The sequence below is a fragment of the Caretta caretta genome, chromosome 12 (genome assembly GCF_965140235.1).
Source record: "Caretta caretta isolate rCarCar2 chromosome 12, rCarCar1.hap1, whole genome shotgun sequence".
Classification (NCBI taxonomy): Eukaryota; Metazoa; Chordata; order Testudines; family Cheloniidae; genus Caretta; species Caretta caretta.
In genome coordinates, this window is record NC_134217.1 from 4,899,122 (window position 1) to 4,926,299 (window position 27,178).

At 47.4% G+C, this 27,178-nt stretch overlaps 1 protein-coding gene across 2 annotated transcripts in view; it reads right to left on the reverse strand.

Annotated features, from left to right (window-relative positions):
- The window catches only part of CENPT (centromere protein T), a 46,583-nt gene that overhangs the window by 1,570 nt on the left and 17,835 nt on the right, over positions 1-27,178 (reverse strand). The window contains exons 5-13 of one of the 2 annotated variants that reach the window (XM_048816475.2): positions 26,103-26,236; positions 24,740-24,773; positions 21,785-21,930; positions 18,294-18,746; positions 15,906-16,133; positions 9,182-9,400; positions 6,511-6,607; positions 1,428-1,592; positions 698-802 (exon numbers count right to left, since the gene is read on the reverse strand). In XM_048816475.2, coding sequence (XP_048672432.2) covers positions 698-802; positions 1,428-1,592; positions 6,511-6,607; positions 9,182-9,400; positions 15,906-16,133; positions 18,294-18,746; positions 21,785-21,930; positions 24,740-24,773; positions 26,103-26,236 — 1,581 coding nt within the window. The remainder of the gene's footprint in view (positions 1-697; positions 803-1,427; positions 1,593-6,510; positions 6,608-9,181; positions 9,401-15,905; positions 16,134-18,293; positions 18,747-21,784; positions 21,931-24,739; positions 24,774-26,102; positions 26,237-27,178) is intronic. The other variant, XM_048816476.2, reaches the window with a different exon arrangement.

Sequence of the window (27,178 nt, forward strand, 5' to 3'; positions counted from 1 at the left end):
TCAAGAAGCTACATAACTGTGCAAACCTGAATAAACTGAGTGCTTCACAAATTCTACTCATGCAGTTTCTGAGCAGAGCAATAGACTGTATGTAATTGTTATGTTAACATGCACCACCAACAAAGCGCTGTGTTAGGAACAGAGACAACAAGGTTGAGCGTTGGAATCCTTGGCTAGATACAATGGATGAGCTAGCTTCTTCGTTTCCTGCAGGGCCCATGCTTTGAGAGGCAGGAATCTAGACACTCCTTGGATACCAATATTTACAGAAAACACTGATATTACAAGTGAACTGCCCTAAATTCTGACTTAACTCTGAGGATGCCAGGCAGTGCCAAATACAGGGAACAATGGAAACTGTCCTATAGCTCCAGAAGGTGTTACAGCCAGGAGCATATACCAGGGATGCCACAGGGGACTAAAAGCAGAGAGGGGATCAGTACCTTGCTGGTCAAAGGGTTAGATCAGAGTTAAAGTCTGTCGGGAACTAGTTTCTAGTCTGAGAATGGGCTCCCACCCCAGCCTGGGGCTCCAAGATGCCGGCTGGGGTTGTATCCTCTTCACCCACCCTCTCTCCCTCACCACTTGTCAGTGAGAGATGCTTCACCCCTTGGGAGCTTTTGAAATGCTCCCATGAGCAAATTTGTTTGCACTTCTCTTTCATGTGACCAACATAATAGAATAAACTCCACCCTACCTTCTCATGAGGAGCTCCAGGTCAGCTTCCTCCACAGTCTTCCTCCTAGCATGCATGGTGTAAGCCTCCAAGTCGTTACTGAGCTGCCTGAAGTACACCTCCACGCTGGAGGGGAGGAGAGAAGTTAATCAGCAGAACACAAAAGCTGCCGCATCCTCCTCCTCAGCCCTTTCTCCAGGGCTATCTACGCTGCAACTAATCACAGCACAGGTTGCTGCCTTCCCGGAACGGAGAGGTGCGAGGGGCCCCACCCCAAGGACAATCAGAAAGCTCCAGAGCTGTGGGGATTGGTAAATGGTAGAATACACCGCTGCACTGATCTGGAACAGCTCTCCTGGGGTGTTCTGCACCACACAAAGCCCTGCCCTTCACCACGCCCAGTTTCACACTCACTGACATGTTCCACAGCCAGATTCCTGCCAGCCCCTCTGCACCACTATTAGAAGAAAGATACCCAAGTAACACAAATATGGCTGGTTTACACGGAGACCTCAGGCCCTAAACCCAAGGCTCCTGCACAGCAGCATGGGGTGCTGAGCACTGCACCCCCCCAACAGTGCTTATGGACAGGCCAGGTCTGTGTTGAGAATGTAGTCTGCCCCCTCTCTCTCACCGCATGGCAGCCCCTTTCTGCCACGCCTTCCTCTACTTAGTTGGAAAGGGCTACAGGACAGCAGGTCTACGGGCAGGTAACGGGGGCTGGGGAGCAGAGGAGTTTGCTGCTACTCACCACTTCTCAACAACCTTAAATGCATCTCTGGCCACCGGCACTTTCACATAATGGCTAAAGATCTTCTTCACCAAGCTGCTGGGTAGTGCAGGCTCTCGCTTTCTCCTGGGAGCCATCGCTGTTCTCTTTGCGGCCTGTTGAGCCAGGGGAGGCTTTGGGGGAAACCTGCCAGGAAACAAAGCACTAAGCAAACCAAACAAGCAGGCAGAGTGGGTGGAAGAGAAGTGAGAGCACAATGAGTTCTGGCAGAGGAACCCACAACTGAACACAAAGAAGGGCTAGTCCTGGCATGCCCTAGGGCCGTTCTGTCTGCTCTCTCCGAAGGCTGGAAGAGCCAGAGGACTCGCCCCCTTTGCGAGACTCTCCTGCAGTATTACAGCACCTTTGGGAGAGTTACGGCTAGGGCCAGGATTTCAGGACTGGGTATGTACATCTGTGGGGCTGGTTTGCAGGCACCGTCAGCAGAACTATGCAAGGGGGGAACTACAAATGCGCAGAAACTGTTCTGGGGCCAAGTCACCACTTGTGCATCTAATCCCACAGCAGTGTGGGAAGCTGGGTAGCTCTGCAAGCCAGCTCTGCACACTCAGATGAGGGCCTCAAGACTCACTTAGCCACATTTTTGCCAGTTGACAAAAGTTAACAGGTGAGGAGTGGATGGAGGAAGCAGGAAGACCAAGACCCAAAGGGAATCCTAGATCTTACAGGATTGCCTTTGGAGTAGTTTGACCATCTTCAGTAATTGCAAACGGGGCATTTTTCTCCTAGCTATTCCGCCCCCAGAGTTCATAAGTTGCTTATTTTAAGTATCATAATGCTCTTACACTGAGACACTGTCCTGTACCACTCTGCAGAAGGATCCTCTTAATGGTAACCTTCCTCTGTGGAACAGAAGCCCCAGTCCAAGTGTGTGTTATTATGACTACCACCTAGCAATGCTACTGCACTTCTCATCTGTAGAGCCCAAAGCACGTTACAGAGTTAGCCAGTATCACTGTTCCCATTTTACAGAGGGGAAAAGGAGACACTGAGAGGGGCCAGGGTCACCCAGCAGTGACAGAGCAGAGGGTAGAATCCAGGACTCCGGAGTCTCAGTCCAGTCCTCCCAGAGACCCTGCACACAAGGTCTCTATCGGACTCGCCCTTCACCCCATCTGCATGGTCTTTGGTCAGAGCTCCAGCTCAGGGGTTTTCAGACTTTTGTCCTGGTGACCCCTTTCACATTGCAAGCCATTGTCTGTGACCCCCGCTATCAATTAAAAACACTTCTTAATATATTTAACACTATTATAAATGCTGGAGGCAAAGTGGGGTTTGGGGTGGAGGCCGACAGCTCACAACCCCCCCATGTAATAACCTCACGACCCCCTCAAGGGTCCCAACCCCCAGTTTCAGAACCCCTACTCTAGCAGGACTGTGCAAATGGATGGTATAGGCAGCTGGAAACAGATCAGCCCCATAGATGAATGAAGTATGTGAAGAAGCTGGGGTATGAAGATGGAAAAAGGACGCCTTGGTTCTAACATATGTGATCTTGGGCAAGTTACTGCCCCTGTGTCCCAGTACCCATCTGTCAAATGGGGATATGCATGCCTGACTCGTGGGGGAGGTCAGGGGTTGAAATGCTTTGGGATTCCCTCTGACCACTACCGCATGCTGCTCATCTATGTGAGCACTAATGACACTTGCCAGGTCCGACCCTGAGCAGATCAGCAGTGACCACCGGGCTCCGGAAGTGAAGCTGATGGAGTCAAGGGCACAGGCAGCATTTTTGTCCATCCTCTTGGTTGAGGATAAGGGCCCAGGTAGGGACACATGCACCCTAGACATGAATGCAAGGCTGCACAGATGGTGTAGATGGGAGGGCTTTGGCTACCTTGACCATGGAATGCTGTTTTGGGAAGGACTGCTGGAAAGAGTTGGGGTCCACCTAACCAAGAAGGAGAAGAGCATCTTTGGACACCAATTGCCAACCTAGTGGGGATGGCTTTAAACTACAATCCAAGGGGCAGGTAACTATTAAAAAAAGGCAACCTTAACAAAGGGCTAGATGTGTGTGTGTGGGTGGTGGGGAAATGGACAATTACAATAGTGTCAGAGGGGAAACAGTGAGCGAATCTAAACAGATCTTCGAGATCTGTACACAAGCTAAGTTATGACTTAATTGGCATCACTGACTTGGGATAAATCTCATGACTGGAATATTGGTCTGGAGGGGTAAAGCTTGTTCAGGAAAAAGAGGCAGGGGAAAAAAGGGTGGAGGTGTCGCATTGTACATCAAGAATATAGACACTTGTTCTGAGGTCCAGAAGGAGGGGAGAAGCAGACCAGCTGAAAGCCTCTGGTGGCGATAAAAGGGGGGAACGACAACAGAGTGACATCATGATAGGGGTCTACTATAGACCACCAAATCAGGAGGAAGAAATGGATGCAGTATTTCTAAAACAAACAACAGAAATATGCAAAATGTAAGACCTGGTGGTAAAGCGGGACTAACTTTCCAGACATCCTCTAGAAAAGTAATGTAACAAAACACAAGTTCTTGGGATGTACTGGGGACAACTTGTTTCAGAAGGTGGAGGAAGTAACCAGGGCTCAGCCCTTTAGATGTGATTCTGACCAAGGGAGGAATTGGTTGCAAATCTGAGGGTGGAAGGCAGTTTGAGTGAAAATGACCATGCAGGGCTAGGCTTATGATAATAGAATCATAGAATATCAGGGTTGGAAGGGACCTCAGGAGGTCATCTAGTCCAACCCCCTGCTCAAAGCAGGACCAATCCCCAACTAAATCATCCCAGCCAGGGCTTTCTCAAGCCTGACCTTAAAAATATCTAAGGAAGGAGATTCCACCACCTCCCTAGGTAACGCATTCCAGTGTTTCACCATCCTCCTAGTGAAAAAGTTTTTCCTAATATCCAACCTAAACCTCCCCCACTGTAACTTGAGACCATTACTCCTTGTTCTGTCATCAGCTACCATTGAGAACAGTCTAATTTCATTATTCTAAAGAAAGGAAGGAGTGAGAGCAGCAGGGTAAGGACAATGGACTTCAAAAAAGCAGATTTCAGCAAACTCAAAGACCTGGTAGGTAAGGTACCATGGGAACAAAATCTAAGGGAAAAGACCAGGAGAGCTGGCAGTTTCTCAAAGAGACAATATTAAAGGTACAACAAACTATCCTGATGTGAAGGAAAGAAGAATAGTAAGAGGCCAATATGGCTCCATCAAGAGCTCTTTAATGACCTGACTATAAAAAAGGAATCCCACAAAAAGTGGTAGCATGGACAAGTTGATAAGGTGAAGTACAAAGAATAGCAGAAGCATGTGGGGATAAAATCAGAAAGGCCAAGGCACAAAATGAGTTACACCTAGCAAGAGACATAAAAGGCAGTAAGAAATGGTTATTTAAATACATTAGGAACAAAAGAAAGACAAAGGAAAATGTAGGTCCTCTTCTTAGCAGGCATATTTAGTCTTGAGAAAAGAACACTGTGGGGGGGAACGCAATAACAGTCTTCAAATATATTAAGGGCTGTTATAAAGAGGACAGTGATCAATTGATCCACAGAAGGTAGGACAAAAAGTAATCTGTAGCAAGGGAGATTTAGATTAGATATTGGGAAAAGCTTTCTAACTCTCAGGGTAGTTAAACTCTGCAATAGGCTTCCCCAGGCGGTTGTGGAATCCCCAACACTGGAGGTTTTTAAGAACAGATTGGACAAAACTGTCAGGGACGGTCTAGGTTTACTTGCTCCTGCCTCGGTGCAAGGGGCTGAACATGATGACCTCTCGAGGTCCCTTCCAGTCCTACATTTCTATGATTCTGTGAAAGGCACTTTGCCCCCAATCCTGCAGATCATGGCCCTAAAGACAGAGTAGCTGGTCATGGGAGGATTGCACCAACAGAAGGGGATTCCCTGGTGGCATAACACAAGTGCTGTGGCTCTTACACTGGCCATCTGCACCACCAAACTCCCACGCTCTCTCTGGATGTGAAACAGGCACCTGCTGGTTTCGCTGGCTGAGGTTCTGCATTGTGTCACACATTACTGTGCTTTTCTACTAACCAATCCTTCACCATATCCTGTAACGCAGAATGAGCACGGCCAGCCCAAGCTGTGATGCATCCTTTGCCATCTCCGTTCAGAGCAGCATCCAACATGAGTGCTTACAATATCACCCTCCGCCATATCACTGGAGAAGCCGGACAAAGCCCAGATAGTCCTGGGGCTGGAGAGACTGAACTCCAGGGGCAGAAGAACCTCTTATTGCCGGCTCTGATGAAGCACATGGCTGGCCAGGTGGTATCAGCCATTAACCTGACTGGTTTAGAGTGATCCAGGGCAGAGGTGCCTTTTGTGCCTCCAGTCAGGTACAGCCCACACTCTGTACTGGGAAGTGCACTAGTCACTGGGCAATAGTGGACAGTGGCTTTCAAAATCCAAAACACCACAGTTCATTTAACACGATAAAGGGACTTGCATCTTGCCTTGCCTTGCCAGGATCTCAGGGTTCCAATTTTGGGCTATTGCTATTCACTATGGGGGGGGATAGCTCAGTGGTTTGAGCATTGGCCTGCTAAACCCAGGGTTGTGAGTTCAATCCTTGAGGGGGCCATTTAGGGATCTGGGGCAAAAATTGGGGATTAGTCCTGCTTCAAGCAGGGGGTTGGACTAGATGACCTCCTGAGGTCCCTTCCAACCCTAACCTTCTGTGATTCTATGACTATGTATTACTGTAGCACTGCATTAGCAGATGCAATCCAGTACCCCTGATTTGCCTCCACACTATGAAGAGCCTTCAGGAAAGGAGAGAGTTCAATGAGTGCTCACTGAAAGGGCTTGCGGCCTGAGACCTGCCCTGAGAGAATATTTTATTAACAGTCGCTCAATAGCTGCCTTTATTCACTTGCCAAAGTCAGAGTTCAGGGTCCCTTGCTCCCTGGCACCACTGAAGCAACACCTAACAGTTCACAGAGCTCCAAGGGTGATTGGCAAGGGAATAATCCCCTGGAGTCTGGTCTTGGCAGCTACACCAGCTTCCAGCTCTGCCTGACTACTGTGGAGTGTGGGTTCACACTTACTTGGAAGCAGCAGTTTTCAGGGTCCATGGGGTCGACAGTAAGGGAGATGGTCTATACGCTTTAGCACGGACGAATGCAGGTGTCTTCATGGACAGCTCTGAGAAGAGAGAGCATGAGACACTTAAGCCCTGGATTTTAGTGATTTGGCGTTCCTGCTGCAAATGCTCTCATAAGGGGGTGGGGATGTCAAATTTTCCACAGTACAGATGACATTATAAGCGTCTTGTAGCCTCTTTTCCTCTAAGTATGGATGACAACAATCCTCAGCAACTAAAGCCGTGGTTCCATCCTGAGTCTTATGGATTGCAGCTGCTTTTAGGGAGATAAGGCTTCTTTCCTTTTTGAGAGATATTAATCAGTCTCCTCTGGCTTTCTCTCTCCCTGTGTGCCTGGCCAACTCTGCACACCTAGTCTTGTATTCCATGGCCATGGCGAGAGGAGATTCCACAGGATATGGAGCTGGCTCTGCTACATTCAGTTCCCAAGGAGGCTCCCAACAGCCCTGAATTATTCCAGTTCCTCCGAGTTAAACCCTGCCATTCTCCCTGCACCAGGGACAAGCCTAGGAATAAGTTCCTTCCCTTACACTGGAAGGGGCAGAGTCTAGCAGCATCGCCCACTTCCACAGAAAGAGCCAGTCAGCTGAAGCCCAGGTCATAGAAGGGTGACAGAAGTGGGAGTGAGACACCAAACCAGGATTCTGGAGGGCTGAGAGCCTGCCTCTATCAGAAGGGGTAGCAGCCACCAGGTGAGCTTCATCTGGGGCATACGCTCTCATCTACCCTCTTCAGCTTCATTTTTGAACCTTCCATCTGCTTCTCCCCCACAAGTGGGAGCAGGAAGGAAAAAGCAAGTTAAGTGGAGAAATGAGGCAATGACTCCATGACTTCTTGTCTGAGGAGGGAATGGGGGAGTGGGTGGGACTCCTTGCTTCCTGGTTTCCTCTGCAGTCTGGGGAAAGCCTGAAGTTGTGTGATCAACGTGGTATTAGTTTAACCTAGTGATGGTTACAAACAGCTAGAACAACATGGCCTGTTGCAGAAAACGGGTGCTACCGCCACCGGCCTTGAGCAGTAGTCATCTGCTGCAAGGGAGAAGCTACTGAGCGCTCCACACACTGAATGCAATGCTCAGAGTCCCTCTGAGAATGGGGCAATGCCACTGACTGACATGGTCCCTCACATTAGCCCTTTCTGAGCACGCAATCCTGTGCGTTTGGGGGGCTGGGGTGCAGTGCCTGGGGTGGCGAACTGCAGCACTATGCTAGGCTCTTCAGGGTCTCTTCAGGTGATTCAGAGGGCGATGCTTGGCTTTGATCTTTGTCCGACTTCTCTCCCTGCCTTTATCCAATGTTACACTACTGTCCTCTCCTCGTGAACAGCATTATAGAGAGCAGGCCCAATCAACTCTATAGACAGAGCCACCTAAAGGCCCAGTGCACTTGGTAGCATGGTTAAGTACATCCACAACATTTCTTTCGACACTAGTGTCAACCCAGTTGGCCCCTCTGCACAACATACGCTAGCGTGGGCATTCTGAACACCCTACACTGCTTCAGCTGCTAGTGACGAGAGCAGAGATCAGGGAGTTATTTTTTTAGAATGCCTTCCCACAAATCCCCCACTCCATGGTGCATGCCATTCTGGGAGATTTTTGTACCAGTCAAGCAGGACACTAAAACTTGTCTCAGGCAGAGACTTGTTTGGTGGAGAACCCAGCACTCTTCAACAAGAAAGCAGACAGGAGTGCTCCTGAGAGACTGAGTAACCTTCAGTGGTCTCTGAAGAGGAGAGTCCTGAGGCAGATGCCCCTCTTGCTGTGTGTAATGCAGACTTAAGAGTGATAATGTCAGGTCACCATCTCTGCCCATATGCTCTTGGACTGGCTCAGCCCTTTCAATAACCCCAACCACTTTGATCTCTGTGGAGCCTGCCCTGACATTACAGCACCAGTCTACCTATATGCGAGTTTCATTCTCTGTAGGCAGGAGAATTTTCATAGCTTTGTGCAAGTTGGCTACTGCCCCAAATTCCTGCTCCCTGGCTCACACTGGGTGTTGGATGTTAGAAGCATTTCATTTTTGACTAGCACATGTAACTGGATGGAGCTGGACCAAAAGTATATGTCCTGAGCAACCTACAGCTAAGACTAGCAGTGAGATTTTTTAGGCCTTAGATGAGAACCCAGGGACTTGGCAACTCAAAGCACTAGTTGATCTGACACCAAATAACTCTATGCGAAAGAGTAAGCGATGTTACTAGGGGGAGACAGGCCAATGGTCAGGACCAAGCCTTTAACAAGTCCTTAGGTTTAGACTAGTGGAGATAGCAACAGCATTGAAATATTCCCTTTTCATTCAAGAGAAATCACAGTAACAACATTCTTCAGCAGTGCAGTCTAGCTGAATGCATCCAATGAAGTGAGCTGTAGCTCATGAAAGCTTATGCTTAAATAAATTTGTTAGTCTCTAAGGTGCCACTAGTACTCCTTTTCTTTTTGCGAATACAGACTAACACGGCTGCTACTCTGAAACTTGTCATTACTCTACTGTGGAATCTAGTGGACAACATGGGTGATAATATTGTTACCAAAACCCTTCCACAATCTATTGATAGGCCCCAGGGGCAGCCCCTCCAACTAACTTCTACCACCAACATGAGTGCGTTCTTACCCTCACTCTCAGGATCCTCAGTTTCAGCTTCCTCTTCAGTCATCTCCTCTTCCTCGGAGTCACCCACCTCTCCTGTTACAGCTCCACCAGCCAGCTCAGCTTCTCGTCCTACAGCTTCCTTCATCGATTTCCTTCCATATTTCTCAGGATACTGAGCAGACATGGCGGTAGAATGCCTGCTCAAGCTGCAGGTTCTTGCACTTCTGGGGCTCTCGACAACTAGATAAGGAATAATAAACAAGCTTTACTCTAACAGGCCTTTCAGCCAAGGCTTGTCCTCACACACATTGTCTCAAATGGGGGCTGAGGCTTAGACAAATAGTCACTGGCAAAATGTCTGTCTTTAGTATGGAAAGCGCTGTGTAAGTGTATAGTGCTGGTTTTTAATAATTTAGTTGCAAGGTAAACCGAGGCACGGAGTTTAAGTTACTTGGCCAAGGTTAGAGGGTTGGAAGTAGAACTAGTTCGCTGCCATAACTACTTCACGACACTCTGAAAATTTAGTCATAATAGTACACTCAGCTTCCTCTCCATTGAATTCTGAAGGAAGAGGGCATACATTTTACTCTGCCTAGCTTTCTGAAGGACATACAGAACAGCCCTTGCCAATATGGAGAAGTAGAAATAAAACTAGAGGTTTTAGTTCAGATTGACATTTGAGCTGCCTATCAATGCCCACCTCACTTACTAGGGACATTCTGACACCAGCAGGACAGCTGCAGCGAGAGGGCAGAGAGGAATCTCAGTGTTGATTTCTAGATCAATTTCCAGCCTGCTTCAATACCTCACATCAGAAGAGCTTTATGCAACTAGGGAAAGGCTGTTCCCATGTTCATTCCAGTTCAGATGTTAAAGCATCCTAAAGCATGAGAGAAGCAGGTTTACGTCTCTTACTTCTGGTGCCCATAATGCTGGTCTCAAGTATAATTTTAGGAAGGGGATCGGAATGCCAATGGGAATTAAAGCGAATTGTTAAATATATGCCAGTTTGTGCATGGCAAAAAGCGATCAGTCCTTATTATGAACCTGAGCTGAGAGGAGCAGCTCTCTCCAAGCCTGAGAGCTCCAAGTATTTCTTTAAACCTAAGTGACGCTGAGATATTTCCTCCTTATCAGCTACTTATGGAGATTTCAGTTTCTAATCATAGAATATCAGGGTTGGAAGGGACCTCAGGAGGTCATCTAGTCCAACCCCCTGCTCAAAGCAGGGCCAATCCCCAGCTAAATCATCCCAACCAGGGCTTTGTCAAGCCATACCTTAAAAACGTCTAAGGAAGGAGATTCCACCACTTCCCTAGGTAACACATTCTAGTGTTTCACCACCCTCTTAGTGAAAAAGCTTTTTCCTAATATCCAACCTAAACCTCCCCCACTGCAACTTGAGACCATTACTCCTTGTTCTATCATCTGCTACCATTGAGAACAGTCTAGATCCACCCTCTTTGGAACCCCCTTTCAGATAGCTGAAAGCAGCTCACAAACCTCCCCCACCCCCGTTCTTCTCTTCTGCAGACTAAATAAGCCCAGTTTCCTCAACCTCTCCTCATAAGTCATGTGCTCCAGCCCCCTAATCATTTTTGTTGCCCATCCGCTAGACTCTTTCCAATTTTTCCACATCCTTCTTGTAGTATGGAGCCCAAAACTGGACACAATACTCCAGATGAGGCCTCACCAATGCCAAATAGAGGGGAATGATCACATTCTTCAGTCTGCTGGCAATGCCCCTACTTATATAGCCCAAAATGCTGTTACCCTTCTTGGCAACAAGGGCACACTGTCTACTCATATCCAGCTTCTCATCCACTGTAAACCCTAGGTCCTTTTCTGCAGAACTGCTGCCTAGCCGTTCGGTCCCTAGTCTGTAGCCGTGCATGGGATTCTTCTGTCCTAAGTGCAGGACTCTGCACTTGTCCTTGTTGAACCTCAACAGATTTCCTATGGCCCAATCCTGTATCCTGTCCCTACCCTCCAGCGTATCTACTTCTCCTCCCAGTTTAGTGTCATCTGCAAACTTGCTGAGGGTGCAGTCCACGCCATCCTCCAGATCATTAATGAAGATATTGAACAAAACCGGCCCCAGAACCAACCCTTGGGGCACTCTGCTCGATACCGGCTGCCAAATAGACCTGGAGCCATTGATCACTACCCGTTGAGCCCAATGATCAAGCCAGCTTTCTATCCATCTTATAGTCCATTCCTCCAGCCCATACTTCTTTAACTTGCTGACAAGAATCCTACGGGAGACAGTGTCAAAAGCTTTGCTAAAGTCAAGGAATAACACATCCACTGCTTTCCCCTCATCCACAGAGCCAGTTATCTCATCATAGAAGGTAATTAGGTTAGTCAGACATGACTTGCCCTTGGTGAATCCATGCTGTCTGTTCCTGATCACTTTCCCCTCCTCTAAGCGCTTCAGAATTGATTCCTTGAGGACCTGCTCCACGATTCTTTCAGGGACTGAGGTGAGGCTGACTGGCCTGTAGTTTCTCGGATCCTCCTCCTTCCCTTTTTTAAAGAATGGGCACTACATTAGCCTTTTTCCAGTCATCCAGGACCTCCCCCGATCTCCATGAGTTTTCAAAGATAATGGCTAATGGTGCTGCAATCACATCCGCCAATTCCTTTAGCACTCTTGGATGCAGTGCATCTGGACCCATGGACTTGTGCTTGTTCAGCTTTTCTAAATAGTCCCAAACCATTTCTTTCTCCACAGAGGGCTGGTCACCTCCTCCCCATGCTGTGCTGCCCAGTGCAGTAGTCTGGGAGCTGACCTTGTTCATGAACACAGAGGCAAAAAAAGCATTGAGTACATTAGTTTTTTCCACATCCCCTGTCACTAGGTTGCCTCTCCCATTCAGTAAGGGGCCAACAGTTTCCCTGACCACCTTCTTGTTGCTAACATACCTGAAGAAACCCTTCTTGTTACTCTTAACATCCCTTGCTAGTTGCAACTCCAAGTGTGATTTGACCTTCCTGATTTCACTCCTCCATGTCTGAGCAATTTTTTTATACTCCTCCCTGGTCATTTGTCCAATATTCCACTTCTTGTAAGCTTCTTTTTTGTGTTCAAGATCAGCAAAGATTTCACTGTTAAGCCAAGTTGGTTGCCTGACATATTTACTATTCTTTCTACACATCAGGATGGTTTGTTCTTGCAACCTCAATAAGGATTCTTTAAAATACAGCCAGCTCTCCTGGACTCCTTTCCCCCTCATGTTATTCTCCCAAGGGATCCTGCCAATCAGCTCCCTGAGGGAGTCAACGTCTGCTTTTCTCAAGTCCACGGTCCGTATTCTGCTGCTCTCCTTTCTTCCTTGTGTCAGGATCCTGAACTCGACCATCTCATGGTCACTGCCTCCCAGGTTCCCATCCACTTTTGCTTCCCCTACTAATTCTTCCCTGTTTGCGAGCAGCAGGTCAAGAAGAGCTCTGCCCCAGTTGGTTCCTCCAGCACTTACACCAGGAATTTGTCCCCTATACTTCCCAAAACCTTCCTGGATTATCTGTGCGCTGCTGTATTGCTCTCCCAGCAGATATAGGGGTGATTGCAGGCCCTGGTTCTCATGGGGGACTTCAATCTAGTAACTTCTGTTAGTTGCCTGAAGAAAGCCTAGTCTACCTCATCCCCCTGGTCTGGTGGTCTATAGCAGACTCCCACCATGACATCACCCTTGTTGCTCACACTTCTAAACTTAATCCAGAGACTCTCAGGTTTTTCTGCAGTTTCATACCGGAGCTCTGAGCAGTCATACTGCTCTCTTCCATACAATGCAACTCCCCCACCGTTTCTGCCCTGCCTTTGTCCTTCCTGAACAGTTTATATCCATCCATGACAGTACTCCAGTAATGAGCAGCAACAAAAAGAACATTCACCACATCAGAACACCAAGTCAATAACCTTTACATGACCAGCTATAGTCCAGTCAAAACAAGTAATTTATAACAGCAGGCTGGCCCAGAAAACAAACTGCAAGAGATCCCACTTAGAATGGAAGTCAGGCCCTCTCATATCTAACCTCTCACTGACAACGTAGCTTCTATGGATCAGACACATGTAAGTAACAAGCGTTTTTCCTTAGATGAACAGCAAGTAGCGTTACATACAGGGCATTTTCTCCAGGGGAAAAAGTCATAATCAAAACAGGACACACGTCTGAGTGGGCTTTAGAAAGAAGTTGCTGCACTCAGCTTTCTGAAGCAAAGTAACTACTTAGGGAAGAACACACAGTATAGCTAAAAATAATTGTCAATAGCATTTAGAAATTTGTCAACGGAGAAAGTTTCCTTTAATTACATTTCCCAGCAGGAACTCCAAAATTAGACAGAGGACAAACACAATGTCGAGCCATTGGAATGCCTAGGAAAGGAAGGACTTTCCAAGGTTTTTTGCTTAAATTCCATCGCGTTCTGAGTTCAGTGCAACTCTGCACTCAAGATTTTAAATCACACCACTCTTGTAATCAAGTTCCATATTACCCTGCATTTTCCCCCACATAATAATTAACAAACACTTGAGGGAAAGGAGGGTCTGTGGTTAAGGCACCAAGCTGGGACACAGGAGATTGGGGTTCTGTTCCTAGCTCTGGCACAAACTCCCTGGGTGACACTAAGCAAGTCATTCCATCTCTGTTTGGTTCCCTGTCAATAAAAGAGAGACCTTTCCTTTGCTCATCTACACTGCAAGCTCTCTGAGGCAGGAACTCTCTTACTGTGTATCTGTATGTATAGCAAAAAGCACAAAAGGGCCCACTCTCAGCTTGGGCCTCTAGGCACTACTGAAATACAAACAACAATACAATACTGTGGCACAAGATGAAGTAGTGAGGCCCAAACCCAATACCTTGAAGTGTTTTGTCTGGTGGCAAACACTTCTCACCAAATGATTACTCTATAGCTGACCTCTGAGTCCTCATTCTCAAAGGAAAGCTGCACAACACCTTCAAATGACAAGCCTGGAAGCTTAAATTCATAACTTTGCTAGACACTAAAAATCATGGACTGAACAGAGACACTGGATTTATGGCTTATTACAACAATCTACAACCCAGTAGCAACCGCCCCAGCTTACTTCCCCCATCCCTCCTCTCCTCCCTATGACTGGAGGGGTGTTATTGGGCCACTTCACCTTGAAGTGTGTGTTAACTACTTATGCTACACAATCTCTTCCACTTTGTAATTAGCTGGGACACTGAGCCCGTTTCCCAGACCTGAAGAGGAGCTCTGTGTAAGCTTGAAAGCTTCTCTCTCTCACCAACAGAAGTTGGTCCAATAAAAGATGCCAGCTCACCCACGTTCTCTCTCCATTATCCTAGGACCAGCATGACCTACTGCTACATAAAGGAAGAGAATGTAAGTTTAAAGGAGCCACTGTGTGGAACACCGTCTGCAACACCTTGGTAGGCAGCAAATTCAGTGATATTGAACTAATGAGCTGGCTACCCAGAATGCCATCCCTGTTGTGCTCCCTACACGTACACAGAACAGATCTCTGCCTAAAGCTAAATAAAGAGCTAACCTTGTGGGCAAAGAAGAGACCTCTGCTCAAAACAGACCCTCTGTATAAACAAGACAGATAGACCCGTCTGAACTGCGGTGGTGGGAGAGGGGTGTAGTTAGATGTACACAATACATAACAAGCAGCTTTCCTGGACTCTTGGCACATTTGTGCATCACACCAGGACTAACAGCGGTAAACCCAGCCATCTTCCCAAAGCCAAGAAATAAAAACAGCCCTCCACCCCAATTATCAATCACAGCCCTGTGGTGCACACTGCTCCTTCCCCAAAAGTCTGGGAAAAAAGATAGCGCATATCTCTTGGCAACCTCTATTTTAGACCAACAGGATAGAAGGGTACATTCTAGAGAACAGCCTGCCTGTTGCCCCTTGTTTGTCAACTGCCTGTGCTGATCTCAGGTACGGCAGTGTAGCCCAGCGACAGAGCAGGTCTTTGGCCTGGAATCTGTTTTTCCTTTTAGGTCAAAGCCAACACCTTAAGTTCCACCCAGAAGTCCAACACACAGCCAATGCAAAACCCGGAGAGTGTTATGGTTATGTGCTTCCCACAGGACACACTGCTTAACATTCAGCTGCCACATTCTGTACCAGCTTCGGTATCCAGCTATGTGCTTGCCAGAGGCACCCTGGGTAAAAATGGAGCAAGATGAAAACAAGAGAAGAGACCCCACAGGATGCCCCCATTCCAGGGCAGAAACAGCCTCAGAACCATGGAATAACTGTTCTTCTGATGAACTTTTGTAAAGGGAGTGCCCAACACAAAATCCTGGCCAGCTTGGCCTTAGCTATCTGGGACAAACTCTTAGCTATCTGGGACAAACTTAGCTATCTGGGACACTCAAACAAAGGAAATGGGCTTAGCTGAAACATGGCTTGCCCAGAAAGGAAGTTATCCACCTCTCTCTGGGAGCTGTCTGTTCATATACATAGTTGTACAGACCTGCCAAGAGCATGTGAATAGAAAACAAATTCCACTGTCAGTCACTGTGTGTGAAACAAGAGCAGGCAAATGAGCATGGCAGCCAGCCTGACACTCCATTTAGAGTGCCTGACCAGCCATGCCTTTGAGGTTACTTGGAAGAGATTATCTCCAGAACCTGCTGGGGGACAAAGTCATGTTTTGCACACCAAGACTCCTGCTTCTCATTGGTTTGCACCAGAGCAGTGTACTCAGTTGCCTTCCATCACTGCCCTGAAAGTGCTTCTTACCCTCACTGGCAGCCCCTGCCTGCTCAGCTCTGTCATCCTCCATTTCCTGCTCCACATCAGCCATCTCTTCGCTCTCATCTGCATCATCCAGCTTCTCAACTATATGGGCGACAGTTTCTCTCACTGATGGTCTGCTGGATTTCACAGGCTGTAGAGCAGACAGGGTGTCCGAACGTCTGCTCAGACTTCTGGAGGCAGCTGGCGGTGAGGAGCTTGGTCTGTCAGAAGCTAGACATTCAGAGAGTTAGGTTAACACAGAAGCTAAGTCCCCAATGTATCTTTATGACATTTATTGTGGCACTTGTTGCAAGTATGAAACATATCCAGACACCAAGGAAGGAGTTTGCATGACTTGCCCTCGCTTTACGCAAGACAGCTCAGAGAGTTCGCACTGTGCATCAGGAAGTAGGTTTGAAAGAGACCTTCTCAGCTGGCTTTTCTCAGCCCCTGCTGGAGAGAGCCACATGGTGCATTAGAAGCATTAGCTACACTGTAGCACCAGAACTAGGCTGCCTCATCAGTCTTTGATATTAATGGAACACAAACACCAGTGCCCTTAGGACATGCTCCCTTTCTTTTCTTCCTCTCATTCCCTTTGCTCAACGCAATCCTCACACCTTCCTCCATGCTGCCTGTTTGGCCCAAAGTTCCCTCCCTCTCTTCAGTCATATCTGTCCCTTAAACTAATTTCTTCCACCAAGCTCACGAGTGAGAGCCCTCCCAAGTTAGAGCATTATTGGCCTGTTCTTCAGGATGCTGTGCTCTAGGAAAATTGGAAGCTTTACAGGGCAGGGAACTTCTCTCTCCACAGCTATTCTGTACAGTACCTAGTGTACTGGCCATGCTTAAATACTGATCTGGCCCTCCTGACAAAAGTCATAAGATAGGAACTGAGTGTAAAAGAAATGCCAGGATAGTCACAGGGCTCTGTATTTTAATCAGAATCCTGTGTGTTTTGCAGGAAGAGCTGTGCAAAGCTATTTACCATTTCAGATGGTGACCCTGGTGCAGCGATCCTGCCTCAATTTCTGTAAAGGCAACAGGTGCACTCATAGACTCATGTCAGCCATCAGTGTTAGTTCCTGCCCATAATGGAGTTCCTACTCTCAGCCTCCCATAAAACCCAGGTGTTAAGCTGGCAGCTCTCTACGTCCAGAATGAGACTGTGCCCACCTGTAAATATCCCAGAGTCAGGGACAGGTTTAAAGAAACAATTCATAGAACGTGTTACTGGGATGAAAATGGAAGAGATCAGACCAGCACAATGAATGTCCTAAATCTAAGCGAGCCCTTGAACAATGGTTTGGGCTCAGACTAATTTCAAACTAGAGCCTCAGTACAGAGCTGGTCTAGAACAGGGTTTCCCTACCGTGGACTAGAAACAAAAGTAGTAGATAAAATCCTGGACGGGGAAGACCCCTAACTTCCAGGTGAGGAGAGGGGAGAAGATTTTTTTCAAACATTCATCAATTCCAAGGCCAGAAGGGATCATTGTGATCATCTACTCTGACCACCTGTACAGCAGAGGCCATAGAATGTCCCCCAAAATAATTCCTAAAGCAGATCTTTTAGAAAAACATCCAATCTTGTTTGTTCTCCTGTCCCAGGCCCAGACTGTATCCCCATCCACCCCTCCAGCTCCAGCCATCCATAATTCTCCTTTGCTGTATTTTGGTGGGGAGACCCACTTGCCAGGGAGAACCCACTCCTGCAGTCTTCTGGAGACTGGCCAGGAATAAAGATGGGGTCAAGCAGGGCATTGCTTTCTCGCCAAATGACAAGGGAGGAGGTCTTCCTCGCACTGGGATGGGGGAGGACCCCATAGCAGAAATAAAACCCACCAACCAGGGTTGGTCCTAAAGAAGCTTCTGCTCAGCAGGGGCAGGGATCCCCTGGCAGTGCCTGCACAAGAAACTGGGAGCAAAGCCCGTGCCAGCAGTGGTCTCCCAACTGTGGGAGAACTTGGGCTAGGCAGGGAAGGGGAGATGGTGACAACTAAGGGTATGCCTACACAGCCAAGAAAAACCTGCAGCTGGCCTGGACCAGCTGACTCAGGCTTGCACGGTTTGGGCTGCTGGGCTGTTTCATTGCTGTGTGACTGTCCCATCTTGCAGGGTCTGAGAGCCCAGGCTGCAGCCCAAGCCAAAACACAGCAATGAAACAGCCCCGCAGCCCAAGCCCCGCAAGCCCAAGTTGGCTGGAACAAGCTGGCCCCAGGCATCTAGTTGTTGTGTAGACATAATAATGGGGAGGACAGGGGACTCTCTTCCCCTGGAGGGTTTGAGGCCACAGGGTGGGCCTGGCAAAGTGCCAGACTCAGGTGTGATTAATGTATCCAGCAAGCTAGTTTACAACAGCCATTCTCCGATTATAGGGGAAGCAACTTACACAGCAGGTCCCAGCTCAACTCTCTTTGGCTCCTACGGTACTCAACCACTAGCCCAACTGCTCCAGGAAGTTGCTCTGCATAACTGCTCCCTCGGGTATGTTCTCGCTGCTCTGAGTTCAGGCTCACCGCCCGTCCCTGAGACTCAGTGGCCATCTGGTCAGTGTGTTCAGGATCCCGGGCCAAGTCCTTCTTCTGAAGTCTCTCTGTCATTCCATCCTCGGCATCCACATCAGACAGCATGCCCTCCTCAGTAGCCGCATTAGAAGCCTTTCTCCCTTGCACTGGAATTTTTCCTTTCAAGAACTTTTGTTCAGAAAACCTCACTTGGCTTTGCTCACCGAGCTGCGGCTGAGCAAAGAGCTCCGTGTTGCTGAGGATGATTTCGGTATCACTCGTTCCCATGGTCATTCCAATCATGGATGTTGCTTGTGACTCCGCCAGATAATTTTGTGCTGGTTAGAAATTTTTAAAATAAGTTTAATCTGTGGAATCATTCAGGGCCCTAGGAAAGCAAATACATTAGCAGGACATGTATACAGAGTCATTAACTCAAAACTCTTGTCCTGCCCTTGATGTCAATCCATAAGCCTTTATAGCAATTTAATGCCAGTCAGAAGGACCTGTGCTTTATACACCAACCCATAGCATTCTGGATAAGAGCAGCAGAACAATGCAGACATCGCTCTCCAAACCCTAGGGCACCCAAAGATTTACTGGGAGACTTCATCCTGCCAATAGGTACTGTGAAGTTCTCATGGAATTCCCCATCTGCCACGGGCCCACATGAACAGGTCTTTCATGCACTTGGATTGCTTAGGGCCAAGAGTAACTAGAGGACAGAAAGGAGACTTCCAAACCAATCTGCAAGTAGAACAAATCAGATCAGAGCTATAACAACCTCTAGCTCACAGCGAGGAGAATGGTTGGTCCCGCCCTTATGGGACAACACAATGGATGTGCAGAGCTGTTGTAGCATTGCCAGAGACTTCAGTGCAATAGTGATTGTTACTGGGAATTCTGGCCAGGAAGACATCCCTTAAAGCAGAAATCCCCAGGGCGGGCCAGGAAGTTAAAAAGCCCAGTAAGAGAGAGATGTTTGGAAGGACAAGAGAATTCAGTAGTAGCTCAACAAGGCATCTTCCGCAGAATGATACAAGCGTAGAAACCCGCTCAGTTCTGCTGTCAATAAAAGTCAGGCAGTCTCTGCATTCTGGGGTCTTTGCCAGGCCTGCATTCCTCAGTCTGTCCTGAGCCCTGGCTAACTAACTGTCTGCTGTGCAACAGTGGTGCTGCCCACCCATTTGGTAGCGCTAGCCACCAAGAGCACGTAACATCACTTTGCCAAGGACTGGGCTAGCTTCTGGGTGCCATTCCAAGTGTGGCTATTTACAAAGCTCTGAAATACTTTGGATTCTGGCCACCTCTTTCGTTCCATGAAGCACACTAAGGCTATGTCTGCCCTTGGAGTTGGAGGTGTGATTTCCCGTTCAAGTAGACATACTTGTGCTAGCTCATCTAAAACTACTAGTATAGCCACAGCAGTCTGGGCTGCGGCAGCATGGGCTAGCCACCCAAAGTGCAAACCCAGCTGGGCCCCCTGGGCACCTGCATGGGGTGGCTAATCTATGCCACTGCCTGTGCTACCACAGGTATGCCGCTGGTTTTAGCGTGCTGCCCCAAGACACCTAATGCGAGCACCATCTGCTCAAGCCGGAGATCACACCCCTAGCTTCAAATGTAGACATAGCCTGCGGTGACGAGCATTTTATCAAATAGGTTATGAAGGCAGCTGGGGTGCCCTTCCCAACAATCCCTAGATTTGAACATTCCTGGACCGGAGACAGGTCCTGCTAGGTGGAGAGCCCCCAAATTATGGGATTTCCTTCCTCCACTGGTCTGACAGAGCCAGAGCACTTGGAGCACAATGCAAAAATGTTACACTCCCAGAGCAGGGATGGTTTTAAAACTGGGAGTTGATTAAACTTAGTATCCCCAACACACAAAGCTTTCACAAGCCGCAGTGCTGCTGAGTCTGTCTAGAGCACACCTATCTTCTGGTATGACATCCGGCTCGGACCTCTTTAACAGAGCCCCAGATGATACAGGGACAGGATGCTGTGAAATAACCTGGGCTTTCCAGACAGCTCATACAAAATTCACACTGACATTAAAATATTTTAACATATGCACATATTAACTCATGAGTGTTGCACCAGACGCATGTGTAATGATGACGGCCTGATCAGGGGGAGCGAGTTTAGTGATGAGCCTACTTGTAAAGTGTCCTTTTCTTTACTTGGGCTTTTTTTTTTTTTTAAATGATGTATATCCGCCTAGCGATATCTGTGACAGATGTTTCGTTTCTATAAAGGTATAAAAAATAAAAATGCATTAGCCTTATGCCCTTTCTGTTTCTTTTTGATGGAAGGTGGAGAACTAATGAAACAATGATGTCCCAAGAGAGAAAGATTTTTACTCAAGACTATTTAAAACTCTGGCTTTGTCAACACCTATTGAACTTCAATGACTAGTACACATTATGGAGAAACAACATCTTTGCTAAAGATTCAACATCCTGAAAGGTGAGCAGCTCCAGTACCAAAGCTCTGAGAGCCCTCAAAGGCCCTCTGACAAAACTAGGGCAAGGGTGACCTGACAGTCCTGAAATTTCTAAAAGTAAAAAACAGCAGGAAAATTGACTAAAGGGTTTAACACGCCAATGCACACTAACAACAGAGATCTTTAATTTGAAACACAGCAAAATTATTGCCTCAAATTGGCTACCAGATCATCAAATTGCCATGTGGGTCTTCCTGAGCACTTCCCACCCTACCCCATTACTCTGGAAGATCCCAGCTGCTGGGGTAGAGGACTACAAGGGCCTGTGCTCCCAGACACCTCAGTTCCAGCCTTGATGCCAGCAGCTGCATTTCACCTGCATAGTTTCATCGTGAGCAGAAAGGTGGTGAAACAATAGGTGGCAAGCAACACTTCCCAGCAGCGAAGGAACATCGTGGAGACACGATGACAGCAGGCTCAGTACAGAAGTAGGGAGCCGAAGGACGAGCTGCTCTGTGGTTATGGATAGATGTGACTGAAATCAGTCAGTCACTATACTTCAGTTCTCACTACCTCCTCCCTCAGTCCCAGGTCTCCTAAGGCCAGTCTCACTAAGGAGATGCCAAACAGGAAGCATGGATTCAGAACCGCTCCTGACTCCTGTTTAGGCAGTGACAGCTGCTAATTAGCAGGATGGAAGTAGACTCAGACCGGTGATATTCAGAGAAGGTGGCTCAGGCACCAAGGACAGGCTGAGTCACCAGAGTAGCTAGAAGTAGGTTTGTGCCCCTCCCAACTTTTTGTTTAGGATCACTTCCATGTCACTGTAAACATGGAAGTGGCCTGGAAATCCTGAAACCCTAGCAATCTGCTTCTCCACACAACACCCCTCTTCACCCAAAACAGGAGAAATAACAGTCACAACACCCACTGCCTTTTATCTGCAACAAATTCTGTTCCACGCCTCCTTCGAAAGCCTCCACATTGACAGTTTTGCGATTCTTTGGTCTGCGGATTAAGCCTCTTTTTTCAACAGACTCTGGTGGTACTGGGGTAGCAAGAGAGATCTGAAGAGACCTGAAAAGAGACAGAGTATAACACTGCTCCAGACCTACTGTTTCCCACTCCCATCCCAGATCACTTTTGCCAGTAGCCAAAGAATGGGGGTTTAAACATTGTGTTAACTTGAGGAGATTTTCTACAGGGTTAGGTCAACATAAGTGGCCTTGCGTTGACCTTGCTGTGCAAGTGTCTTCACTTAAATGTGGTTCCCACCAACGTAAGTGCCTCTCTATGCTGATTTAGTAACACCACCTCCCTGAGCAGCTTAAAGTCACAGTCAATGTAATTAGATCAACCCAGCATGAGTGTAGACACTGCATTACTTTTGTCGACTGTAACTGGCTTTCAGGAGCCATCCCACAACTCCTTACAATGGCAATAAATCGATACAAGTGCTACTAGTGAGGACACACACTGCTGACCCAAGAAACCAAGTGTACACACACACGATATAACAACTGCGGTGGCTGTATGCCAACACAAGTTAGGTCAACATAATTTTGTAGGCTCATACCCTGCAGAGCAATGACAATGGAATCGAGTAACCTAACTACCTTCTTGTACTAAAGTATCATTTTAGAATACTAGTTCAGAGATGTAGTATCTTGAAAACAATAAAGCATATTGCATGGATATCTAGTTCTTCCCTAAGGCTGAGTTCCCTGGATCTGTGGGGCTCAGTTCCTTCAGACTCCTCCATACAGCCTGTCCATACCAGCTTGTTGGCTTAGACAGCTGCATGCAAGTGGACCCTCCCACCCCCGAAAGGCTTTTTAACTTTTTAGTCATTTGCTCTCTAATTCTCAGCACTGCAGAACAAGATTTGTAAACAGGAGACAAGATAGAGGATCTTATAAGCTAACAGCTGCAACCCACCTATAATTATCTATCTAGATACTCTTATCTGGGAAGCCAATGTTTTGCTTCCCTGCTTGCTCTTCTCACAGCTTTATACAATTAGATCAACACAGTCACACAGGAAAGTCTTATAATCGCAATGTAAGTTGTACAGTCTCTCTAGATAACTAGGTTACACATCAACATTCCTAGAGTCTCACCTGGCAGCTCCTGCAGTATTCATAACATTATGTATCAACTCCATTTCTGTCACGGTTGTGACTTTGCTTGGTGAGCAACTGAGTTCCCTACTCCTCTCCTCCTAATTCCTTCTTGAGATCCCTCAAGAGGGGATTGAGCAGTTTGAGATCTTTCTCTATGCCTCCAGCTAGTATGTGCCATACTGTTCAACGTCAAAAGGGTTAGCAAGCACCTTCAGAAAAGGGCTCCACCAGAAAGGTACTGGATGCATTCTAAAACCAAACTTGATATGAGCCCTTAAGGGACGGAGGGGTGTTCGTAGGAAATTCCCTGAGGTTTAATATTTTAAATTATTTGCGCCTTCCACAGCTGGTGCAGAACAAGAATTAAGAACCATTTTAACTGTGATCTCCAGCACACAACTCACCTCTTCCCCTTAACTGCATAAGGAGAGTGGAAACACATTTGGGCAATTTAAATAATCTGACACCAGTCTGCTTTAGCAACATAGTTTAACATACAATGGATTATCTAACATTAAGCTACATATTTCAGGTGAATCAGAATGATTGTGACATGTTTTACAGCTTCCTGCCTACAGAGAGCTGTATGGTTGATGTACCTGAAAAAAGACTAACACTTATGAAGCCTTAAACCTAGGAGGGAAGCCTTAAAAAGTAAATAAACGTATAGGCTCCCTCCTGCAAGATACAGGAAGAAAAAGGCTTCAGAACACATCTGGGAAAGCATTTAATATTGACATTCTGTTAGCGTCCACAATGCTGGGGGCTGTCGACACACACAAGGAAACAGGTTGTAAACTTTTCAGGGCAGCGGCTAAGACAAGCAACATACAAAGCGGAGGAGAGGTACACATTATGAATTCTAAAATAAATAAAAATAAAGGCCAGATATAAAGGCCGACTGTCCCTCAACCTTTCCATCAGGCATCACAGCTGAAGTGTGTCTTAAGGAGAGATCTGAAGGCAGGAAGGACAGGCTCGGCTCAAACGGGGGGGGGGGGGGGCGCCATAGGCTTGAGCAGCATGGAAGAAAACACAGAGGTTGTGGGAGAAGCAAAGAAAAGGGCAGTCATGGACGGCATCACTGGCAGAGCACTGGTGCAGCAGCATTGTGGAGAGTCTCAAAAGGTGAGAAAAAGCAGCTTGAACTACATGCAGTGGAAAAGGGGGAGCTGACAGAGATCTGATGTGCGCCAAATAATGGACAAAGATGACCATAGCTACATTGTGCACGGATTTGAGGGGGACTGATGAGGGTCCTAGGCGAGGCTTAGCTGCAGGGACAGAGGAGGCCACATCTTGGAAATGTAATGGAAGAGCAACAGGATTTGGATCCAGCCTGAACGTGTGGGGCAATGGAGAGGGAGGAGTCAAATCAGAACTGATTTAAAAGACCACCTTGCATCCACAACCCCAGGATATCAGAGGGTATGCAATCAACTATCACCAACACCCGGTATCAAACTGTGGAACTGCTTTATCATTACTGTTCAACCTACAGGATCCTATTGCATGTTGCTGTGACAGGGAAAAAAGTGGGCATGGAAGTGCTGGATATAGGTAGTTCTGCTTCCTGGTGCAGAACTGCCCAACAGAGAAACTGCTCAGAGCTGACTTACTGCAGCTGTGGAGTTCAAGAGAGCTCTTCCAAAGACCGTGTACTGGCCCATCCTGCCTGCTCCTCCCAGCTAGAGAAGGTCTGATGAATCAGAGCAGTTGTAGTCATGCCAGTCAAAAGCAGAAGCCTTTGTGGTTTAACTCACCGTGTCAGAGAAGAGTTGTCCAACGCTGGCTGGGCTGGAAAAAGTTTGAGGCACATATTAGCTGAGTATGGCACAACCTGTACAGATATTACTAGTGTGAGGGAACAATCTTATCCACTCTCCACCTTTCAGGGCTGGTTACACTACGATCCCCCAAGAGCAAAGCTAGTATGCTACATCCACTACCTCATATTTAAGGCACCATGAATTGGGCAGAAATAACAGAAAAATATTCAGTGCATTTTCCTGTATTTCACTAATTTTCAGTTTGTTTTAGGAAAATAAAATGACAGCTTCACGATTCCTATTCTGAATTGCAATGCTACATATTAGTGGCTAGTTCTCTGAAAGAGCAATAGACCGTTGATACAAAAGACAGCGTAATGCAAGAGAAGCTACCTCATTCAGTAGTATTAACCCCATTTACGTTATTAGTCACAATATATCCAGGAGGGTTGCAGGGGGGCAGTCAAGGGGCCTGGGCACTGCTGCTGGGGACAGGGGCAGAGCAAGCTGGGGCACCCCCCTCCATCCCCAGCACGCTTGGCCCCTGTCCTCAGCAGCCAAGCCCAGAGAAGGAGTGAGCCCTGCCCAACTGCCAGGGAGAGCAGCCAAACAAGCAGGGGAAACGCACAGGGAAAGGACTGAGCCCCCCTTTTCGCCACCCCACAGGTACATGGGGCAGGGAGAGCTGGATAGGGGGCGGTCAGGGGGTGGGGAGCAGGGGGGATTGGATAGGGGACTGGCATCCCGGGGGGCATGGTCAGGGGGGCAGAGAGCAGGGGTGTTTGGATGTGGGAGTCCCAGGGGGGCAGTTAGGGATGGGGAGCAGGGTGGGTTGGACCGGGGTGGAGAGGGCTGGATAGGGGCCAGGCCACGCCTCGCTGTTTGGGGAGGCATAGCCTCCTTCCAGCCTTCCCTACACGGCCCTCCATACAATTTCTGTACCTGATGTGGCCCTGGGGCCACAAAGTTTGCCCACCCCCGTTATAGACTAATCAATTGCCTCTTAACCTTCTCTTTGCTAAGCTAAAATTTGGCATTCAAAGTGGAAGAATACCAACAGCCAGCCTGATAGTCACAAACGGAGGGGCTGCTCAGGGAGGAGCCAGTTACTTGTAACTTGGGTGGTTTTAGTAGCTCAACAATGTCTATTTTTAATCTAAAGAGATGGCCTTCGACCCACCTCCAGAGCACCCCTTTTGTACTTGCAACACACACCGCTTCCTGGTGCGCAACTGCCGAACAGAGGAGCTGCTCAGAGCTCACCTACTGCAGTTGTAGAGTTCAAGAAATCTCTTTTGAAGCTCCCTGAAAACCTTGGAGTACAGAGTCAAGCAAGGAGTTCCTTGATCTGCCTTACCAAGTTTTCGAGGAAGTCGCTCATCTGCTCCTCTCTCAAACTCAGAAATGCTGAACTTCTTTTTCTTCCTACTCATGTGTAATGCTGTCATAACTGTGCCCTCAGGAACAAAATCCGGCAGATGCATTTCCAGGCTATCAAAACAAACAAGCCAAGGTTTTAGTGCAGGCCAACATTCTAGCGTTATCATCCAGGTATGCTCAGCTCCTAGCAGCAGTAACATTCATTTCTGTTTCCTACCTTTTGGAGCAGCAGAAATGAGGAACTAAGCAATGATGGGGTCAGTAAATACAAGAAGGTGTCACTCACTTGTCTTACCAACCAAAGCAGATTTCAAGGAAGAGAGCAAAAGAGATCCAAATGCATATTTTCAATGAAGGTGTGATAAATGAAGGGGGGGAGGTGTCCTTCTGTGGACACCCAGCCAGCCAGTTAGCTACAAAAATCGCTTTTGGTAGCTGTTCTCTACTTGCTTTACCTGTAAAGGGTTAAAAAGTCTGACTGCATGCACAGGTAAAAGCAAGTGAGTGGACACATGGCCAAAAGAGCCAATGGGACGGCTAGAACTTTTTAAAATTGAAACAAGACTCTCCTTTGTCTGTCTGTGGTTTTTCTCTCTGAAGAGGAGACACAGAGCAGCAATGCTGTAAGAAGCTTGTGCCAGGTATGAAAAATCATAAAGTCATACTTAGAAACTACTCATTTGAAACCCCAGATATGTAAGTAGATCAGGAAATGTCTAGGAAGACGCAATTAGGTTTATCTCTTTTATTTCTGTAAGGCTTGTGGACTCCTCTGTGCTAACCCCGGGTGCTTTTGTTTTGCTTAAACCTTTAAGCTGAACCTCAAGAAAGTTATTTTGATGCTTACTCCTTATAAGTGGTTCTTTTTAAAATCTAGCAATAGTCTGAGTTTTTAGACATTTTTTTTTGTTTTTAATAAAATTTACCTTTTTAAGAACCGGATTGGATTTGTGCGTCCTAAGAGGTTTGTGCATAATGTTGTTTAATTAGATGGTGGCACCAGCTGATTTCCTTTGTTTCCTTTCTCAGCTCTTCCCTGGTGAAGGGGCTTGA